The sequence below is a fragment of the Nelumbo lutea genome, chromosome 1 (genome assembly GCF_056320005.1).
Source record: "Nelumbo lutea isolate HS-2025 chromosome 1, American lotus-T2T, whole genome shotgun sequence".
Lineage (NCBI taxonomy): Eukaryota > Viridiplantae > Streptophyta > Magnoliopsida > Proteales > Nelumbonaceae > Nelumbo > Nelumbo lutea.
Window position 1 is genome coordinate 90179099 of NC_142684.1, and position 22758 is coordinate 90201856.

Sequence of the window (22758 nt, forward strand, 5' to 3'; positions counted from 1 at the left end):
TTGATGTTATCATCAGAGAGCTACAAAGAATAATTGAGGACTTGCAAGCACAAGTGAAAGGTTCCAAGGGCTGCCAATGGACTGGCAGATGACCTGGTGAAGCAAGGTGTACCAAGGGATCAATTGTATTGGGGCCAAGTTGGCTAGGGGTTGATGTTTTCTCTTTGTTTGGAGGTTAATCGAGGCTAGCCTCCCTATTTGGGCTCTTCTGCTTTGATGTACTCTCATTTTATTTCTGATTAGTGAAATTCAGTAATGTTATTCATAAAAAAATCCCTCTCAAAACATGACAAATCATTATATGTAAGACAATCATATTTTAAATATATTAATTTCAATATATTGGTAACAAAGAAAGAAATATATTAATTTCAATATTTTCAAAAAAAAATGTAATAAGTATTTAATACAGCAATTTCATATGAAATTAGCAACTAAAGAAGGCTATAGTTTCATGTGATAAAAATTTAAGATAGAGAGCAAATAAAAGAGAGAAAAAGGTAGGTGGAAGTGTGGAATTACTGTTTCATTTAATGCAAGAAAGAGGGAGAAGAAAAAAGAAATGTCTTTGTACTGATATACTTTCTTTTCTCTTGTCAAAACCCTTGGGTCTTTAACTTAAAACTTCAAAGCAAAGTATAAATGATGCATATGCTATATAATAGAATGCATTGATGCACATTAGTAAGACATAGCAATATTGATGATGTTATAATAAGGCACCTGGCTTCTGATTTTGTTGCCTAGGCGGGTGGGTGCCTTGTTGCTATAAGTCAAGGTGTACAGGCAAGACACCCAAACAAGGATGCCTAATAGCCTAGCTGATGCCTTGGCAACTATGTCTAGATCATCCCTTAGTTCTTGTTCCTTTGCTAAATTCTATCACTATCTTCCTTATCCTTTTGTTGCTTCTATTAAGTTTCTGCAATCCTTAGACACTACAGCTTAGACTTGATTCCTTTGTTTTATTATAGAAATATACACCGGAAACAATTCTGCATTTAGAGAAGAAGAAAGAAAAGAAAGAAGGAAGTAGAAGAAGTTCAGGAGGAAGAAAGATGAAAACAAGGGCTTGATCGTATCTCTCTCCAGTCCCTTAATCATGTTTTATTAGAATTGATTGATTGATTCCAATTTAATGTATAATTACAAGGGTGCTCCTGAGAGGGCAGCTGAATAGATAACAGTAAAGAAACAAAGGAAAAAAAGCCCACAACTAAGGCCCATTAGCCAATAAATAAAAATAAACCAAATAAACCCAACAAGGAAATAAGACAGTAAGGCCCATTAGGCCCACCATCTCTACACTCCCCCGCAAGTTGAGCATAGATGCCAATCATGTCCAGCTTGCTTACATAGTGCTTTAACTGTACCTTAGGAACGCCCTTGGTTGGAACATCTGCTAATTGCTGTGTTGGTAAAAAAAATCTGCTAAGTTCTCCTTTGAAGCAATGAAAGGGAGGCAGACCTTCCCCTTTATCTACTCTTTCTCGTATGAAATGTTTGTCTACCTTAATATGCTTCATTGTTCATTCTATCACGCTGAATTGGGTTATTAGCAATATTGATGGCATTTGAGAGACTTGAACCATAACAACTTTGAAACCCCATGGGCCATGGCCCTGTACTCTGCCTTAGTTGAGGATCTAGCTACCACAAAGTACTTTTTTACTTCTGACATTTTTTTTTTATTTTTAGCATTTTTTTTTTGTATTTTTGTGCCTTGCTTAAAAAAGGTGCGTGCCACGCCTTGTGCCTTGCGCCTTACGCCTTACGCCTTAGGTGCAAATTGGCCCTTGAGCTTTTTTTTTGCGCCTTGCACTATTAAAACACTGCTTAGTGTTAAGTTTGGTAAGGAATTCAAAGACCCTGTTCCTCTCCATTAGTATCCTTTGAGTTTTAGCATCTTTTGTGCACCCCCATTGAATTGTCTCCATCAAATCGATTTCCTACCAGAGAGACTTTAGCATTGAGAAGTATATGCTAAGGGCTTCTCCCCTTGTTCTAAATTATTCACATCATTCTTTAATTTATAAGCCCTAGCAACATTTAACTTCTGTGAGTGGGTTTCTTTAGCAGTATTCACCCACAACTAGTGTTGATTGATATGTTGTTGCATATAATTAACCAGTCGACCTGCATCTATGCAATTATCCTGCATCCACCTCTCATAGGTAAGATCATCCTGCTTAGGTTTTGCCTTACGTCCAGTGGTTTACCTCCATTTTCCTCTTCTACAGACATGGAGTAGTCATTGCCCCCAACAGAGTCTCTACAGACCCCTTGGCTAAATCCAGAGTCAGTAGATTGTTTTGTCTCAACTCTAGTTTCATCCATTGATTAAACGAAAACAAATGAAAATAAAAACAAGGTACTACTAATCAAATAACACTGACTTGAAGCTAAAATTGCTCCTTTGTAGCAAAAAACTAGGGTTTCAAAGTACCCAACAATCTGGGAGAAAGAAGTTATAGCCGCTCCTACTAGACACTCCAGAAACTTTTCCAACCAGAATCAATCTCTGAATAGGTTGACAAACTTCCTTTTAAGCCCCGATCACAGCTTCAAATTGTCTCTAGACCCCTTAGTCTGATTTCTCCAGTTGGCTAGTGGTTTTGGGAAAAATATCCAAGAACTTGTCTTGGGTCTCAATCTGAATGTTTAATCCTCTCCCGAAAACTCCCCAACTAGGCAACACCAACCTTCAATTGACCAGCAACTTAATTCTGCACACACATTGTGTATGGGCCAATAAAAGGAAAGAAGGAAATCGTGACATACTCTGGTACCAAGAAGAAACATAAATCAGCAACAATTCTGAATTTAGAGAAGAAAAAATAAAAGAAAGGAGGAGGAAGAAGAAGAAGTTCAGGAGGAGGAAGAAAGAGGAGGAAAAGGGAGGGGAAGAGAGTTTGATCGTATCTCTCTCCGGTCCCTTAATCATGTTTTATTAGAATTGGTTCCAATTTAATGTATAATTACAAGGGTGCCCCGGGTAGGGTGGCTGAACTGATAATAGTAAAGAAACAAAGAAGCAAAAGCCTACAACTAAGGCCCATTAGCTAGTAAATAAAGAAACAAATAAACCCAATAAGGAAATAAGACTTTAAGGCCCATTCCACCCACTATCTCTATAATTATATTTTGAAACAATCTTCCATCTGTCTCCTGGTACATGTAAGCTAAATCTCAAAACAATCAACTTAAGATATTGTGGTGTGGTCTATTTCTAGCTTGATAGAGATTCCTCCAGTCTCCAGCCTTTGATATTTTTGACTTTTAAGCTAAACAAGTTGAAGTCCGTGTTGTCTCTCATCATTATTAGTGAAAAACATGTATATTTTGTCAACATTGTTGGAATTGGATTTTATGATGGGTGGTTGTTGTTAAAACTAAATGGTGGAATATGGGTGTCTCAGGAAACTTAATGGTAGTTCTAATTGATCATTGAAACGAGGACATTTTTTAGGTTGCCTGATCATATGCAATATAAGCCATTATGACTACCAGTGGTAAACACATTGGCACAAATTAAAGGCTTCGAGGAAAGGATGAGTAGGCTATGAAAAGTGTCAATGGGGGTTCTGAGAAAGTAAATGAAAGGATATAATCTGTTTTATACCATGGATTCAAAATGGTTCAGACAAGGCTATGGGTAATGACAATTATATTTTTGATAATTGACTAACATGACATGTTGATACTATATCAATAATTTATGTTTTTCTTCTTGTGGTCCACTGATTGGTTTTATGCTAGAAGTCAATTATATGAATTGGTAATTGGTAAACATCTTTTAGTTACATATCTCATCTCCATAACTTCGTTTTCCATGTATAATGATTTTCTTAACAGTAATGTAGCAAACTGGGAAGCTCTTTCGCTGCACCATTTTGTGTTGCATGACACATTTGCTCCTTGCAGCTTCTTTGTCAGCCTTGTTTAAACATATTGAGAGCAATGATGAACCAAGTGCGGATGAAAGTATTCGCGAGAAGGTTCTGAACTTTATCAGGGATAAGGTAAGAAGCCTATTATATAAGCTTTATAGTGTCCTAGTGTCATTTGTGCTGTTATTTTTTGTTTTTTGGATTTATTTGTATAATCATAGTTGAGTTAACAGTAATTCTATTTCAGGTGTTCCCTATCAAAGCTGAGCTCTTGAAGCCTCAGGACCAGATGGAAAGACATATAACTGATTTGGTAAAAAAGGTAGGTTTATGATAAGTTTTCTAGGGTCTTGATCCTGTATAAGTATATTTAGTGGCATGACTGTAGCTTGATGGGTTGTTTGTTACATTTTGTTTTCTTTTATTATTGTACGTAAAGTTTTTCTGAATTTCAATTATAGTTATGTTATTTTGAGGACAAAATCTGAAAAATGTTAGTTTAATTGTGTTATTCTAGAGTTTGCAAGATGTAACGGGGGCAGAATTTAAAATGTTCATGGACTTCTTGAAGAGTTTGAGTCTATTTGGAGACAATGCTCCTCCTGAGCATGTGCAAGAACTAATTGAAATTATTGAGGGGCAGGCTGATTTAGATGCGCAATTCAATGTAAGTTATGGACATGAATATATAGACATGGTATCTTTTGTTTCATTTTATTCTAAATGTGCTCATTGTCTGCTAGACACTCTAAGTTGTGATGGCTTTTCTCAGATAAAACCTTGATGCATTTCTATGAACGTTTACAAACATTGCTAGAAAAAATAGTTTTGGTGTATTTGCCTCTTGCATTCATGTTTTACAGTTTTACTACTATTGTTTTTGATAAATAGTTTTACTGCTATTTTCAACTATATTATGATGAATATGTATGTAAAGGGGTTAATCTAGAGGATAGAGAGTTGTCTACTTTGCAAGAATGTGTTGTTCTGTCACCTCTTGGCCTATGAAATACCTAGGGCTTCCTCTAGGAGTCAACCCCAAAGACCATAGCTCTTAGAGCCCAGTGATTGATAGATTTTCCAAGAAATTGGCAGTTTGGAATACAAATTACATCTCTTTAGATGGTAGGATCACTTTAATCAAATCAACTTTGGCAAATCTCGCCGTATATTACTTGTTAGTGTTTAGGATATCACAAAGAGTGGGTAAGGTGGTTGAGTAGATAATGAGGGACTTTTTGTGGCAGCTAGGGGAGGGAAGAAAGATCATTTGATTAAATGAAAAGTGGTGTCTAGGAGTAAGAGTCTAGGTGGATTGGGAATTGGTAGCATTGAATATAGGACTTTTTCTTTGCTGGGGAAATGGTTGTGGAGATTACAGTTAGAAGGGGGCAAACTATGGCGTAAGGTGGTAGTGAGCATCCATGGGCTTTTTGACAATAGATGGGATGCCAAGGTATGTACAAGGGCTTCCCCTTGGAAGGTAATACACTCCGTACTCTCATAAGTATGATGTTTGCTTAAGTAATAATATTCTCTTTTAGGAACATGTGTGGGTGGGGCAATATCCTTTAGTTCAGTTTCCAAATCTCTCTGCTTTGTCTTCTTCCAAGAGGGAACCTATTTCAAAGTCTGCAGTCCCTTCCCCTAGTTGTCTTAGCTTTGATTGGAATCTGGGGTCTAGAAGGGCTTTGAGGGACTATGGAATTCCTAGTTTAGTCCAATTCCAACAAATCCTTTGATGATTTGTTCTTGGAACTCTTTAAACTTGATGGTCACATGAGCTCCTATGGCTTCGGGATCCTTTTCTTTCACTTCTTTGATGTTTTATCCTGGCCTCTTGCTCCTATGTATCCCTTTCCTGTTAGTGAGGTCTGGTACAGGACCATTTCTCCTAAGGTGGGAGCTGGGAGCCTTTATTTAGGAGGTTTTCATGAGAAAATTAACATTTGTGACATGCTCCAATAATGAAGGCCAAATGTTTGCTAGTCTTCCCCATGGTGTGTCATATTGTGAATCTAATGGTGGGTCTTGCTATCACTTACTGATCACCTATCTATTTGTTGCTGGTATTTGGGAATGGTTTCTCTTGTTGTTTGGGTGCAGGTGGACTCCTCTGAATTTTGTATGAACAGCTTGTCTTTTTTCCTAGTTCTTTTGCTTGGCCAAAGAAAAGAGGAAGCATAATGTGGAAAACTACAAGGGCCACAATCATTTGGACAGTTTGGGAAGAAAGGAATGCAAGAAGGGATTATTGAATGTATAACTAATGTGCTCCATTGTAGTCTATGGAAAGCTTCTTTTCATTTACAATCGATGACATCTTTGGAAAATGGAAGGAAGTGGCGGAGACATCACCGAAAAGCTAATCATTAATAAAGAGTGGTTTTGTACAGAAAAAAATGGTTTATGAAGTTGAATTTTGATGGAAGTAGTAGGGGGAATCTGGGGCCATCAGGAGTGGGAGGTGTATTTAGAGATGAGAATGAGCATGTGGTTGCATATACTCAAATCCAGTTAGTGCTGGAGATTCACTAAGGGCAGAGATAAGGTGTCCACATGCAAGGAATATGTATTTGAAGAAGTTAGTCTTTATGGGTGATTCAAGATTGGTAACAGGATTGCTGCAGCATAGAGAGACTGTATTATGGCGATATAGAGATGAGTTAAAAATATTCAAGTGGCTTGCCCAAGACAGTGAAGTGAGAATTAATTGGGTAAAGAGAGCTGCTAACAGCATGGTAGATGAATTAGCTAAGCTAGGGGTGGGGAGAGAACGCATGTTGTGGGTTTACTAGATATAGCAGGTGCCTTCTCTGTAAAGGGGATATTTGTATATATTTACCTTTATGTTCTACATTAATAAATTTGACATGGTTATTGATAAAAAAAACATGTGTTAAAGTGGTTATTCTGTTTGCATCTACTTATGTGGGCATGGGAGAAGAATTTCATGACTGAAGGAGATCATATGCATATATAATCCAGGTTACAGAAAGGAATATAGTGACTGTCTCAGTTTCTTGCTTTCAAGTACACTGGTTTTGGTGGTATAATTTAGTTTTTTTTTTCTTTTTTGTCCCAGGCAAACTTGGAGGTGGGATTCTGTCACACTAACTTTACCAGCTGGCACCTTTGATCTTCTGGTATTTTAATTGTATTTAAATGTATGAATCTCTATATCTGGCACCTTTAATCGGTAGTTTTCAAGGTGCCAAGGTGAGGCTAGTTGACAGGAGGGCACCTTGTTGCCTAGTTGCCAAGGTGATGGATTTTTTTATTTTTTATTTTCAAAACAAAATTCCTAATTCCTAGTATGATTCCCTATGTTCCATTAACTTGAGAAAATATTAGTTGGTCCTATGATTTTTTCTTTTCTCAATTTTCTTCTACATGGAAATAAGACATGGCTGGACACAGGACTGAGGACCTTTTAAGGTTAAATAATAAAAGACTAATTTATTTCAGTTTCTCTTGAATTGTGGAGCAATCTTACACATGTTAGGGCTGTAGGGTAAATGCATTAGGATGTAAATATGCTCATAATTTCTGCAGGAGGTTGCCCAAGTATACAATGCATTTTCGTTATAATCTATGTGTGAATTGTTTGATTTGAGTAAGGCAAGTGGAGGCATATCGTACAACTTATCTGAATTTTCAAACTTCACGTTCTATACATGTGGAATCTTTTATTACATTCATAATTTTTTTTTCTCAAAAAGGTAAGATAACATGTATTAATTCTCAAAAAGATGTACTTGCCCATAAATATTGACATATGTTACATTATGTGCAAGTAATCACTCATAACCTATGGTTCCTTTGTTCCTCAGCTCTTAGGTATAAAAAGGAGGAAATGATAATTGCTGATCTGGTTCTACAATGATATAATCGATCTTTAGATTGTTTGATATTTCATTTGAGCTCTGTTCTGCAATTTTTATTGTTAAGGAGAGAACAAATGAACTATTTTATTTGATTTACCAGAGTTTAGCTGGAAAATAATCACAATGGTAAATATTGGTTTGGAATTTTGGTAACTTTTTATCATTTACTATATATTTGAGTGTAATTATGACGCTCTTATTGGTCCTTGTATACATGACAAGTTTTTTTCGCTCTTAATGCTTTTATCTATTTGAAATTAGATTTTTACACGGAAAGTTTTCTATTTCTATCGTATATGTCTCTTAGTCTGTATTTGGATGTACCTAAAATGACAGGTTTCAGATGTTGATCACATTGATAGATTGATTTCATGTCTATACATGGCTCTTCCATTTTTTATGGTATGCATTGTGTTTCAATATTCTTTTTCCTATTAGTCAAACATGTAGACTTATTTAAAAAATAGCAACATTATCTTTCTTTTTGTATGACTGAAACCATACTTTCCTCAGAGGGGTGCATCGAACAGCAAGTTCCTTAACTATTTGAACAAGCATATTATACCCGTTTTTGACAAGGTAATGTTTAATTTTCTCTGTTTGACATTATGAACAATGAAATCTTCTTCAATTGTTTTTTGGAAAGTCATATTCTTCTCCTCCTCCTCCTCCTCCTCCTCCTTATTATTATTATTATTATTATTATTATTATTATTATTTTTTATCAAAAACATGGAAAGTCATATTATCCTACTATTTTGTTGTATCTATGTAGTATGTAGGTTGTTCTTTTTTATTGTTTGGTGAACTCAAATGTATGCCTAGCAGAATGTTTTTTTTTTTTTGAAGATTTTTACGTAGAATTTTTCTTTTGACAATGATTTTTTTTTTCTTTGGAATCAATCTGTTGTGCTCTCTCCTTGACACCACCTCAGGGCAATCCAAAAGAAAAAAGCCCTGACAGGATGGTGGTTGGGGGGTGGAACTGGGGAAGGCAGTGTCCATAGAAAATTTCTTATGTATATTTCTCTCTGCTCTTTGGTAGAAAATTCTGATCTGCCTGCATGACATGAAAATTTTATTATGCTGCTCATGCAGTGGTGATATATAAAAGTTGTCTCTCCATTTCTTGGTGCAATGGTTAAGTCTTGGGCTGACAAGTTTGAGAACGTGGGTTCGAGTCTGAGTGGCAACTTTGTGCAAAGAATGCCAAAGATTGGGTCTGTATTGAGTCCACCCCTTCCAAGACCCCAGATAACTGGGACCAACATTGGGTAATGGCCCTTAATAATGGTAGGGGTTTATATTCATAAGATGTGTAAAAGAAATATCTTTTAAATAGCTTATTTTGCCTCCAGACATATCCTCAGGTAAATAGGTGGGAGTTGGTTGATGCATGCCCTATTTTGATGAAAAAATGGAAAATATTTCAAACTAAAACATACTTTATTGGGATTGTTGATTGGTTGTCATTTTCAAACAATACTTTAGTTGGGTTGAATTGTTTACACTAGTCAAAAGGAATAAAGTTGTGTCAATTTAACCATTTGGGTTGGCCTTTTAGACTATATTGATTTACCAAAGAAAACCAACAAACATAATCAATCATCTGTTACAAATCTAGAAATGGTCAACTACAATGGTTCTTTACCAAATGCTTGGACTGTTTTGTGGCCTACTTGTGTCTTTTGGTTTGCCAAGTTTAATGACAGGCAGCATTAGTATTACTTCTTTAAATGCTTAAAAATGTTCAAAACAAGACATTTGAGTTCTTGCTTTATTTACAAATACTAGTATTTTATGCATTGGGATGCAGCCTATTGTGTTTCCCATAGGTGTAACTTTCAAATCAAGATCAATTTGAATGTAAGCTGTAGCTAGTCTAACCCCTAAATGCTCATTTGAATATGGTAGTTAGCCCTATAACCCTATCAAAAAAAAAAAAAAAGGAAAAGAAAAAGAAGGCAGTCAGCCCGAATTCCAGAAAACCTATCCAGAAGGGCTGGTTCCCTATAAAGTTGGACATGCAATTCCTCCTTATACCTCCCCTGGTAAAATCAGCAAACAAATTGGTTAATCACTTGGACCTCCTGATTGAAATGTTCCCTTTAGAAGCCAGGCTGTAGCATCACTAACATAGTGTCACAATTGCCAAGGACCCTCATCAGTTGTAACCCTTATCCATCCAATCATTGGCAGTGGTCCACTCTCTACCTCCACCTTGGAAAGGGCTACTCCAAAGGGATGCATATCTTAAATGTTTACGAAAAGATTCTCAAAATAAAAAAAGAGCTGTAGTTTTTCTTTTAAAGAGTTCATGATTAGCCAGCCAAGAGAATAACATTCCCATTATCTTTCTGACCACCTCATCTACTGTTCCCTGCTTTCCCTCAAACACCCTATTGTTCCTTTCCCCCCAAACGGCCCAAAATACCGCCATAGGAATGATACTCCAAGCTACTTTCCCTCTTTTTCTGAAGCCTTGCAAATATCAGCCCCCAAGAAAGCTTTTAAATCCTGGGGAAAGAATTGTTTTTGAGGGAAATTTAACCATATTTCATTAGAGAAACAAAAAGTACATGAGAAGATGTACAAAACAGGGGAAGGTCCCCAAAAGCTTACTTAGGAGGAAGCTTGTCACTATACAAATAGTCCAAAAACACCACATTTGGCTAACCCATCTGCTATATGATTTAGGCTGCATTTGGCATTCCTTATTAAGGACTTATCTCCTTTTTGCTGTTAAAAATTCACTGATCATAGGGGCATTTTAACTGCAAAAAGAAACAAAGTCCTTAAAATGAGGAATGCCAAATGCAGCCTTAGTTCAATCCAAGATAGTCTTGTGTTTAAGCAGTTCAGGGAGTCCCTAGCCTCTGCCAAATAGTGGCTCAATCTCCAAGGTGTCAGAGAGATGTAGGCTTCTTTAAGGGTTTGAATTAGAGCAATTAAGTCATATTGTCAGAAATCTCCGGGTCCCTTAGGGGTCTTCTAAGGTGTAGGTTCAAGGTGTTTTTAGCAATTAGGTCCGGAAGGCAGGAAGAAACAGTTGCTTCTTGGTCTAGGGTGAGGTTGAAAAGTCTGGGGAAAGAGGCAGCAAGGGTAGATTCTCCCCACCAAAGGTCTTTCCAGAATTTTCATTTAGAACCATTCCCCACATTATATCTAATAAAAGGAAAGAAATTAGTGTGAGTGAAGACAATACCTTTCCAAGGATTTGTTGACTACTTGACTTTATCCTGTTCAAATGCAGATTGCTATCCCACCTGTTTGTATTTGACCCATACTTTCTTGAAATGACAGCTGCCCAAAGAGCATTGGATTCTTTAGGGAATAACCAAAGCCATTTACCCCAGAGAGAGGCATTTTTCTCTTTAAAATTCCCAATCCTCCTTCCTCTTTAGGCTTGCAAACTTGTTCCCAACTTACTAAGTGGTTTATTTTCTCTCCACCTCCTTCCTAAAGAAAGTTCTTTTGATGTTTCTCAATCCGATTTCTGATTTTGGTCAGAATTTGGAAGACTGAGAAGTAGACTGGTAGATTTTCTAAGGAAGCCTTTAAGAGAGTAAGCCTTCCCCCTTCTAAGAAGGATCAAAAAAAGAAATGCAAAAAGCAGAAGAGATCCGAGGTGGAAATAATCTCGGATATTGAGGGAGACATTGGGTTTAGTGGTAGAGGGGAGAGGAGGAAGGTTCCCTGTTAAGCAATGAACTCAAAGAGGGATTTGCGGTTTGTGTGACTGGATGAAGATTGTTAGCTGGAATATGAAAGGACTAGGGAGTGCAAGAAAAGAAGGATGATTAAAGACCGCTTGGGGAGAGAGGGGCCTGACATGGTCTTATTGTAGGAAACGAATTTAGTAGAGTTAGACAAAAGATGGGTAAGAAGTTTGTGGAGATCTAGAGGAGTGAATTGGAATTCGACTCCTTCTTGGGGAGCCTTTGGAGGTTTGGTCACTATGTGGAGAGTGGATGTCGTGGAATCATTGGAGGAGATCATAAGAAGGTATTTGGTGTGTTTGAAATTGAAAAGCTCCTTTGGAGGTTTGGTCACTATGTGGAGAGTGGATGTCGTGGAATCATTGGAGGAGATCATAAGAAGGTATTTGGTGTGTTTGAAATTGAAAAGCTTGGATGATGGTTTTACTTGGGTCTTAACTAATGTATACGAGCCAAATAATTACAGGGAGAGGAATGAACCGTGGGAAGAATTGTATGGAATCAATGGATTGTGGGATGGACCTTGGCATATAGGAGGAAATTTTAATGTCGTTATATTTTGTAACGAGTCCAACACCCTCGAAGTGTGATCACCACGGGCATGAGAAAATTTAATGATTTCATTGGTACTTGTGAGTTGAAGCAACTTTTATTGTTGCAAGCCAATTTTTAGGAAAACCCTCTTTGCTCTAAACTGGATAGATTTCTTTTCAAATGAAGGGTGGGAAAACCGTTGGAAGGATTTAGTGGCTAGGGCTTTACCTAGAGTAACCTCTCATCATTTTCCTATTTAGTTAAGCCAGCAACTCTTAGGATATGGACCACGTCCTTTTAGATTTGAAAATATGTGGTTAACTCACCTTGCCTTTCTGTGGAGGGTTGAAGAATGGTGGGATGAAGACTTAAGAGGGGTTAAAAGAATGGAATAAGAATATTTTTGGGAGATTAGAGGAGCAAAAAGATTTCTTCCATGCAAAGAGAGTTCTAAGACAGGGGGACCCTCTTTCCCCTTTCCTCTTCACTCATATAATGGTCTAATGGAAGTATTGAGTGTTCAAATCACTAGAGCTGATGCTAGATATTTGCTTAGAGGGTGGAGAGAGGAAATAGTTGTTACCTATATTCAATTTGTTGATGACTTGATTATCTTTTGTGAAGGAAACCTAAAGGAGATGGAAAACCTGAAGGTACTGGTAGAGAATTTTGAAAAGGTCTCTAACGTGAGGGTAAATTGGAATAAAAGTTGTGTAGCTGGAGTCAATAGGCAAGAAGCAGAGGTGGCATCTTTGGCTAGATTCTAGGTTATGAGGTAAGTGATTGGTCTCTGAACTACCTAGTTCTACCGTTGGGGGGAAACCCAAGGTCAGAAAGCTTTTGGTACCCAGTGTTGGAGAGATTTTCTAAGAGATTAGAAGGTTGGAAAAGGAACTACATTACCTTAGGGGGTAGAATCACTTTAATTATGTCAAAGGGGGATTACGGATTAGGGGTCATAGGGTGAAGCAGGAAGTGGTGTCTAGAAAGAAAGACAAAGGGAGATTAGGGATAAAAAAATATCAGGCTAAGAAGTACAACATTGTCAGGCAAATGGTTGTGGAGATTCCTTAAAGAGCAAGAAAGTTTATGGCAGAAGGTGATAAGAAGTGTTCATGGAATGACAACAAATGGATGGGACACTGAGATTGACCTTAGGGCTTCTCACTCCTCCCCATGGAAAGGCATTGTTGGTGTATTGCTTGTGTTCTCAACTTTCATAAGGTATTATGCTTGTTTGGGTAATAAGGTACTTTTTCGGGAGGACACTTGGATTGGGGACTCTCCCCTTAAGGATATTTTCCCGATCATCTATTATCTTTCTTTGAAAAATTTTCAAGTTGTTTCTTCTTTTTGTGTCTTTTAGGACTCTTGGGATTTGGGGCTAAGGAGAGGCTTAAGAGACAAAAGTGGAATTGGCAGATGATATGTTTTCTCTTCTCAATTCAGTCTTCTTGGACCCTTCTTGTCCTGATAGTAGAATTTGGACTAAAACCTCTTATGAATGTTTTTCTTGTTCTTCAATTCTTTGTTGCCCCCTACAAACCTATTTACACCCTTTCTTGTTAAAGAAGTATGGAGTGCTCTGTTGCCTCCAAAGGTAAGGACTTTTTGTTGGGAAGTGGTTCTCCAAAAAATTAATACCTTAGAAGTGCTTCATAGAAAAAGACCAAGTTGGTGCTTGTCTCCACATGTCTATAGCCTTTGCTTGAGGAATGGTGAGATGGTAAATCATCTTTTAATTTCTTGTCCCTTTGTTACTCTTTTATGGGATTGGTTCTCCTCTTTCTTTGATTGCAGGTGGAACTTTCCCCAAGGCGTAGAGGATCTCATTGACCCTAGCTTCTTCTGACGACCAAAGAAGAAGGGAAGGGTGATGTGGAGAACAAGGGCAGCTATCTTGTGGGAAGTTTGGGAAGAGAGAAACAACAGGATTTTCCAAGGAAAAGAAAAATCGGCTCCTAAACTTATTGAAGGGATCACTGTCAAGACTATACATTGGCTGAAAACTCTAGATTTGTTCAAGGTCTTGTCTACAAATGACTTGACTAGAGGTTGGAGTATAATAGCAAGGTCTTTGGTATCTTGTTCTACCTTACAAGCAACTTGGTTCCCTCCTTTACAACGTAATGTGAAATTAAACTTCAACAACACCTCTGCGGGGAACCTTGTTCCATTTGAAATTGGGGGTGTGTTTAGAGATGAGGGAGAAAGAATCCTAGCTATGTACTTTGGTCTAATAGGCGTGGGGACTCGCTTAGAGCAGAAGTGGTGGCCCTCCTTCTAGGCCTTAGATTGGCTAAGTAATTGGGTATGGAACAGCTAGAAGTGGAGAGAGACTCAAAGCTAGTAGTAGGGTGGGTGCAAATATAGTCTGGGAACTTGGTCCCTGAGACAAGATGTAAGAGAATTATTGAGCCTTACAAGGGAGTTGGGTGTGGTTGTTAAATGTTAATTGGACTAGGAGGTCAACAAATGCTTTAGCTAACTTACTAGCAAAGCAAGGGGTGAATGTTTTGGGCTGTGTTGTAACTTGATTATTGTTTCAAGGGTCACCTTTTCCTTCTATAGGTGACAATTTGTAATTCTGATTTTCTAATTAATGAAAGTTAACCGTTTCCTATACAAAAAAAAAAAGATAAGAGGAACAAAATATTTCATTACTATCCTAGATTGAGGAGCCTGATCTAAAGAATCCCAAGGAATTTTGGATGAGCAAGGGAGGAAGTTGAGACAAAAACTCAAGAAAGATTTGGAAGAAATACCATTGAGAAAAGAGATCTCTTGGAGGCAAAAGGCTAGGCATAAATGGATAAAGGAAGGGGATGAGAATACTAAGTACTTTCATGCCCTAGCTAATGGAAGAAAGAGAAAGAACTTTGTGGTAAAATTGGAATTTGAGGGTGAAGAGATTATAGATCAGGAGGAAATAGCAAGGAAGTTTGTGGATCATTTCAAGTCCCTGTTGAGAAGGCCCTTGAATAACAAATAACATGTCCAAGTTAGGAGTAGAGTGGCCAAGATTAAGCGAGGAAAAGTGTGAATTGGTTAGAAAGGGGGTTTGATGGGGAGGAAATTGGACGGGAAGTGTGCCTGATGGTCAGATCAAAAGCTCTTGGTTAGGATGGGTTTACAATGGCCTTTTATCAAGATAGTTGGGAAATGGTGAAAGAAGATCTACTTGGGGTTCTTAAGGAGTTCGTCGATAGACATCAAGTAAGCCGGGGAGTCAATGCCAGTTTCTTAGCTTTAATCCCTAAAAAATAGAAGAAGTCGTCCTAAGGATTTCAGACCGATTAGTCTGGTGACGAGTATCTACAAAATTTTGGCAAAAGTTTTCTTTGAGGCTAAAAGTAGTGCTGCCTCTAACAAGCCAATCTCAAGGAGTCTTTGTGCAAGGGAGACAAATAGTTGATCAGATACTTATAGCCAGTGAATGTGTAGAGGATATGAGGAGGTTGGGTCAACAAGGTGTTGTTTGTAAATTGGACCTTGAGAAGGCTTATGACATAGTGGATTGGAGTTTCCTAAGGGAGGTTTTGAGGAATTGTAGCTTTGGGGATAGGTGGTGTAATTGGGTGAAAGGCTGCATTAGTTTTGCTCACTTTTCAGTGTTGGTAAAGGATGTGGTTAAGGACTTATTTCCAGCTTGTAGAGGATTAAGGTGGGGAGAAATCCCCTTTGCCCCTTTATCTTTACCTTCGTTACAAATGTTTTTAGTAGGCTACTTTCAAAGGCAGATAGGGAAGAGACAAAAGAGGTTGGAGAATAGGAAGGAATAGAGTCCCAGTGACCCATCTCCAATTTGCGGATGATACTATTATTTTTAGTGAGGGGGTGACCTAAGGAAAGTGAGGAATCTTAAAAGTTTTGCTTGATTACTTTGAGATGGGCCCAAACCTGAAAATAAATGTGGGAAATAGCAGTGTGGTGGGGATTAACTTGGAAGAAGGGGTTATTGAGTCTATAGTAGAATGTTTGAGCTGTTAGGTTACCTTTTGGCGTCTTTATCCTATCTCGGGCTTCCTCTAGGAGCTAACTCGAAATAGAGCTGTTTTTGGATCTCAATCCTGGAAAATTTTGAGAAAAGACTAGCAGATTGGAAAAAGAACTATATATCTCTAGGAGGTAGGGCAACTTTGATTAAAGCCACGCTAGCTAACTTGTCGATTTATTGTCTCTTTATGCTTAGGATACCCTCTAGGGAGGCAAAGAAATTGAAGAAATTAATGAGGGATTCCATTTTGGAGGCTGGGGTAGAGAAGAGTCACTTAGTAAGGTGGGAGGTAGTTTGCAGCTGGATTCCTCAAATTAAACTTTGATGGGAGCAGTTTTGGCAATCTGGGCACGGCTGGAATTGGTGGGGTCATTAGAGATGACATGGGGAATGTAGTGGGGCTGTTTTCTGACCCTATTGGATGAGGAGACTCCATTACAGCAGAACTAAAAGCTCTGGTTTTTGGTATACAAAAAGCCTCGGAAATAGGTGTAAGGAAGTTGGTTGTAGAAGGCGACTCCAAAGTGGTGATAAGCTGGCTGAAGCAGGATGGAAAGGCTCCATGGGTATTCAGAAATGAGATTAAGAAAATTAATCACTTTACAAAGGATATGCAGGTTTTATCGATAAAAAAAAAGGATATGCAGGTTTTTATTTCAGTGGACTCTAAGAGCAGCAAATGGGTTTGTGGTCCAGCTAGCAAAGCAAGGGGCTAATAGGGAGCATTGTTTTTGGGCTCTGTTGTAAAACTATAAAGCAAATCTTAGGTGGAATGCCTTTGGACATTGGGGTAGCCGAGGCTATCCATTCTCTGTACTAATATTCATATATTTTTATTAATAAAATCATTTTCACTGATAAAAAAAAGAAGAGGGAGGGTTGGGAATAAGGAACTTGGTCCTAAAGAATGTAGCTTTAGTTAAGTGGTTGTGGAGATGGCCCTTAGAAAGAGAGAGGTTATGGGTGAGGTGATAGCTAGTACTCATGGCTGCCTGGAGAACGACTGGGATTCTGGTGTATCTCAAAGGGGTACTTTGATTACTACTTGAAAAGCGATCCACAGTATCCTTTCCCAATTTATTAACTTTGTTAGGTATGATACTTATTCTAGGAACTCTATTTTGTTTTGGGAAGACATTTGGGTGAGTTCTTAAGCCCTCAAAGACCTTTTCCTGGCATTCTATTCCATTTCCTTGTTTAAGCATAAGGTTGTTTCCCATTTCCTCCCATACCCTTTTCCCCGATGTCCTTGAATTGGAATTTTGGTTTTCGTAGGGGTTTAAGGGATGCTGAACTTGATATTGTTTTGAAACTTCTTTGTGTCCTAGATAGTGTCTCTTTAGATCCCCTAAAGCGGACAAAAGAATTTGGTACCCCCATCCTAAAGGTTTCTTTACTTGTGCCTCCATATTAAAGGTTTTGGACTAGGTCTAATCCCCCTAAAATCACTTGGTGCTGCTGGGAAGTGTTTCTTGGGAAGATTAATACTTTGAATTGATTGCAGAAGAAAGTGCCTGTTCCCTCTTGGTGTATTCTTTGTAAAGCAAATGCTGAGGATTGCTTCCACTTAAATTTCATGTACCTTTGCTGCAGCTATTTGGGTTTTGGATTTTTGCCTTGTTTGGATGTAGGTGGAACCAACCTGCGGATATAAGCCAACTCTTTGATCCATTGGCTTTTGTGTGGCCCAACAAAAGAGGAAGAATTATGTGGAAATGTATTAGAGCTGTGACAGTTTGGAAGAAAGGAATGCAAGGATTTTCCAAGAAAAGGAACAAAGTCTTTTATTTATCAAGGAGCGTATCTTAACAAGGGCAATTCACTGGCTGAAAACTCTGGATTCTTTCCAGTTGCTCACTTTTGACAACCTTTGGAGGATTTGGTTAGCAGTGGCAAAGAGCTTCTCCAGGAAGGAAAAGGTCATTGTTTCTTGGACCCCACCACCTGACGGTTGGGTAAAGTTGAATTTTGATGGAAGCAGTCAAGAAAACCTTGGACCCTCAGGCATAGGAGTCTTGGGAGATAAGGACAGCAACATCTTACACTTAGGTCCAGTGGGAGTAGGAGACTCAGTCAGGGCTGAATTATTGACGGCTTTACAGGGTATTCAGATAACAAACCATTTAGGAGTTGGGCATCTTCTCATCGAAGGAGATTCTAAGATTGTTGTGGGCTGGTTAACAGAGCTGGGATCAGTCATTTGGTGCTACAAGGATTTCCTAAAAAGGCAAGATGGTTAACTAATAACATGCCTGTTAGCTCACATTGGGTGACTAGGTCAGCAAATGCTTTGGCTAATCTTCTTGCTTAAAGGGTTTTGAGGGAACATCTGTACTGGGCAACATTGTAATGTTTTTTGGTGTAGCTTTTACACTTTAATCTCAAGGGAGGTTGGACCTTGTGCCTCTCCTTGGGGCTTGGGGTGCTTGTAACATTTCTGATATATCATTAATAAATCTCTTTTCAATTATAAGAAAAAGGTCATTAAGGGCCATTCTCCAATTTTGTTCCTGGCTATCTGGATCTTGGGAGGTGTGGACTGGATATAGACCTAAACTTTGGTAATTTTTGCATGAAGTGGCCACTCTCATTAATATGGTCACAAAGAGATCATAAGTTCATTATTATATTAAATTTTATTTCTTTAAACTTGTAAATGTGTACGTTCTTTTGCATGTGGCAATTTTAGATGATGATGATGATAGTAATAATGTGTCTAAAGTTTTCTACAATTTTATATTTTGTGTATGGAAACAATTCTTATTTATTGCAATTATTTTTGTTTAACATGATGAACATATAATATTAGAGATGTGCCCAAATATTTTCTACAAAATTTTGATATTTTTTTTGTCATTTTTGTGTTTTGATCTTTTTAGTTTTTATTATTTAATTATGGCATCATGGGTTGATCATTTGACCTGGATGGTGGAATTGCTTACTTGCCACCTTGACAGAACTCACAGAAGAATGGTTTCATTTTTGGGTCAGTTTAAAAAAACATGGGCTTTATAATGTTAAAAGTTTGGATATAAATCTAATTAGTAGAATTTATTAGTAAGAAGTCATCATCATAATACCTTAAATAAAGGATTAAATGAGTTAATTAATGCTTTAAATATGGGATTAAATGAGAGAGAATGGGAATTAATGCCTTAAATATAAGATTTAATGAGAGGAAATTGAATGAGGTGAAAAGTAGTACTTCAAATTACATTTTCTGTCCTCACAATTAGTCAATTAGAGAGGTAGGGGTATTTTGGTTAAAAAAAGTTCTACAAGCATATTCATACTTGTAGTGTAGATATAGATAGGATAGACAGCTCCGAGCTATTCTTTTGAACAACGATGAGCAACATTATTTGTATTAGAACTTCTTGAAGTTGAGATTGTTCAACCATCAGATATTTGATCAAATGAAAAACTAATAGCTATGCAATTTTGGTCTAACAATGCTTTTCATTGCCAGCTTCCTGAAGAACGGAAACTGGACTTACTCAAGAACCTTGCAGAAAGCTCACCTTATACAACACCACATGATTCACGTCAGCTTCTTCCATCTATTGTCCAGCTTCTTAAGGTAAAAGCTATAGAAATTATGCATGGATAATATTCGCATAAAAAGAATTCATACTTGGTTATTTAATTCATGAGTCATGGTGTCAACTATTGGCAACACTTTTACCACTGCTTTGCATCTTTGTTTTTTGATGCTGCAATTTAACCATATGCAATTCAATCTCACAAAAAAAATGTAAATGACATCTGTCATGTGGGAGGAAAATTTAAGTTGGGTTGCCTGTCTGGATAGCCATCAAATTGTCATTCCTAGTTAGTAGCTCTATCACCCCCCTTAACCTTTATTATTTAGCCATATGGAGCATCCGTCTCATAAAATTTCTCTCTGTTTCCGTTTTTTGGCAGAAATACATGCCTATAAGAAAGGCTGGAGAAGAAATGAATTTTACTTACGTGGAGTGTTTGTTGTACACCTTTCACCATTTGGCTTCAAAGGTTATTTAACATTTATGGTTCTTTTTTTCGACATACTTTCATGTTTATTATTTCTTGTTGACACTTATTTCTTTTTTGTTGTTATACAGACTCCTAATACGACAAATAGTTTGTGTGGTTATAAGATAGTGACTGGTCAACCATCAGACAGACTTGGGGAAGACTTTTCTGAGAATTATAAAGATTTCACTGAGAGGTACCTTATACCATAGTCTTCTCTGTTTTTTTTTGGCAGTATAAAATTTATAAAAGGTACATCAAAGATTACAACAAAACAGTGGTTAGAGATTACCTGAACGACAGAAAAAACTCTAACCAGAATTCAGCCTTGTACAATATGCAAAGCATTAAAATCACCATGTCGACCACCCATTGCCCTATAGTGTACTCCAAATGACTCTATTGACATCTCTGAATTTTAGAAGGATAAAACCCAGTCCAACAACTTTGAACCAAGGATCAAAATATTGGGAGCATTGTATCATATATTTTAGATTCCGAAAGGGAACCCTCTTTTTTTGTAATGAAAAAATATATAAAATCCTACCCAAAAACCAATTTTAAAAAACTAAAAAAATATAAAAGTGCAAGGTTTTTACTACTGATACACCTCTATCGATACACGGGCATATCAATATTTTGAACCTTGCTTTGAACTAACCCTCGAACATATCTTCATCCTGTTGCTTGCTTTTCCTTCAATGATTCTCTCATTCCTTTCTTCCCATAGCTCCTGACATACTGCAAACAGAACACAGCTCCAGAAATTTTTTTGCTTTTTTAATTTCCTTATGAAGGCCAACATGTGAAAACCTCACTAGGCCAACTTGGCCCCACAGCTTGAAATCAAATAACCGAAAGAAGCCCCAAACATATCGTGAAAATCTGCAGCCAAAACATAGATGGAGCGTATCTTCTTTCTTTGATCCAAATGAAGTACACGTGCTAGCCAGCTGCATCCCATTTTTCTTAAGATTGTTTAGCGTAAGAATGCCCCAAACACACTTCTCCACTGATCTTTCAACCTAATTTCTCGACAAGGCTATATAGAATGGCTTTTTTAAAAAAAATGGAAATGTTAACTTTCATTACTGAAATAGATAAACGTATAAATGTCAACCACTCACTACTAGAGTATTGGCCCCGTAGGCCCCAAAATTAACTCAATGATTACAGTGCAGCCCAAAACAGATTTTCCCTATATAAGCTAAACCATTAGCTGATCTCCTGATCCACTTGAAGAGTATCCCAACCTCCCTTGCATAGCTGAAAATTTCCCTCATTTGCAGTCTAAAACTCCAAGCCCAAAACTTTCTTTCTGCAACGATCCTAATAGCAACTTTGAGCCCCCTTCCATCTCCAGATCATGAAAGTCCCTTTGCTTAGGCAGCCTCAAGCCTTGAAGTAGGGCCATAATCTAAGCTCTTAGTGTATCTCCCATCCCTATTGGTCCAGCATACAACCAGTCTACCCTCCCCATCTCTGAATACTCCCCCCACTCCAGAGGGGCCCAGATTACCCAATCTATTCTTTCATTCCTTCCATTGCAAATCTGATATGTCTGTTTCCATTGAGTGAACACGGATATGAGAGTGTCCTGTGTATTTCTCATTTTTCAGTTCATTGTCATAAAGCCTTATCTCAACTATATGGGCTTGGCTATCATGACGATAAGAGTTTTGCAAAGGTTTTAAATACTGGTAGCCAACCTGATTTAACCCCGCTTCTATCGCTTGGGACTGGCACTGCAAGACAAGCTCACATTGGCAGAATTTAAAACCGATTTGCATCTTTTAGTTCTGTTGAAGAATCATAGGGATTACCTGTTTGGATATTCTCTAAAAACTTAGTGCTATCTGCCTTTCCATTATACAAAATAAAAAAAAAGGCTGCTTGCATTGGGAAATGAATTATCCTAATTCCAGAGAAAGTGCTCTTTGGTGTTGACTGTTTTTTGAAGTTTTTTACGAGAAGAGGTAAGGAAGCTTCTCTTTAGTGCATAAGTTGGTTAAGGAGATCCTTATGAGCAATTTGACATTTTACCAAGAAAATAAATAAATAAATACCATCTTATGCAACTTCATATCCCATCTGTAACAGGCTAGGTCACCAGGGGATGACATGCTAGGGGAAGATTAAAAAAAGTGCATTACCCAATGTTGGTCCCAGCCATCTGGGGTCCTTGGGAGAGGTGGACTGGATATGGACCTAACTTAGGGATGCAACTTGAGTTGGGAATTTGCTAATTTTTCAATGGACCTGAACCCTAACCCAATGCCAACATAGTTGAAATTCTGCAGCCACGGACCAAACCTTTGTTATATTTTTCTTTCATTTACACAAAGTGGCCACTCTCAGACTTGAACTTGCGTTCTTATGCTCATCATCCTGAGATTTTCCCAATACACCAAGAATGTTGATATTAGGGGAAGATTACTAAGGGGAAAAAAGATCTGTGCTTCAGTTACAGAAAAAGGATGGAAAATTGTTACTTCTTGCTGCATAATCTTGTCTTTCTGGTACCAAAGTCTCCTCCCCCAAAGCCAAGTATTTTGATACCGGCTCTTCATGGTTCAGTGGTTTCCCTCTTTGAAGTGGTTCTATGAGTGGCTCAGATGATGTTATCGATGAATTGGTAAATATCTTGGATAAAAACATCATAATAAGAAAACTTGGATAAAGACTTTCCTGTTTTTCCCATGTAGCTTAATTAGTAA

The 22758-nt window shown here is 37.7% G+C and overlaps 1 protein-coding gene across 1 annotated transcript in view; it reads left to right on the plus strand.

Moving 5' to 3' along the window:
• Positions 1–22758, plus strand: part of LOC148876057 (apoptosis inhibitor 5-like protein API5) — a 30564-nt gene that overhangs the window by 6199 nt on the left and 1607 nt on the right. Inside the window, exons 5-12 of the mRNA XM_088965987.1 lie at positions 3925–4022; positions 4138–4212; positions 4408–4557; positions 8114–8179; positions 8291–8356; positions 19497–19607; positions 19952–20041; positions 20131–20237. Of these exons, the coding sequence (XP_088822113.1) occupies positions 3925–4022; positions 4138–4212; positions 4408–4557; positions 8114–8179; positions 8291–8356; positions 19497–19607; positions 19952–20041; positions 20131–20237 (763 nt within the window). The remainder of the gene's footprint in view (positions 1–3924; positions 4023–4137; positions 4213–4407; positions 4558–8113; positions 8180–8290; positions 8357–19496; positions 19608–19951; positions 20042–20130; positions 20238–22758) is intronic.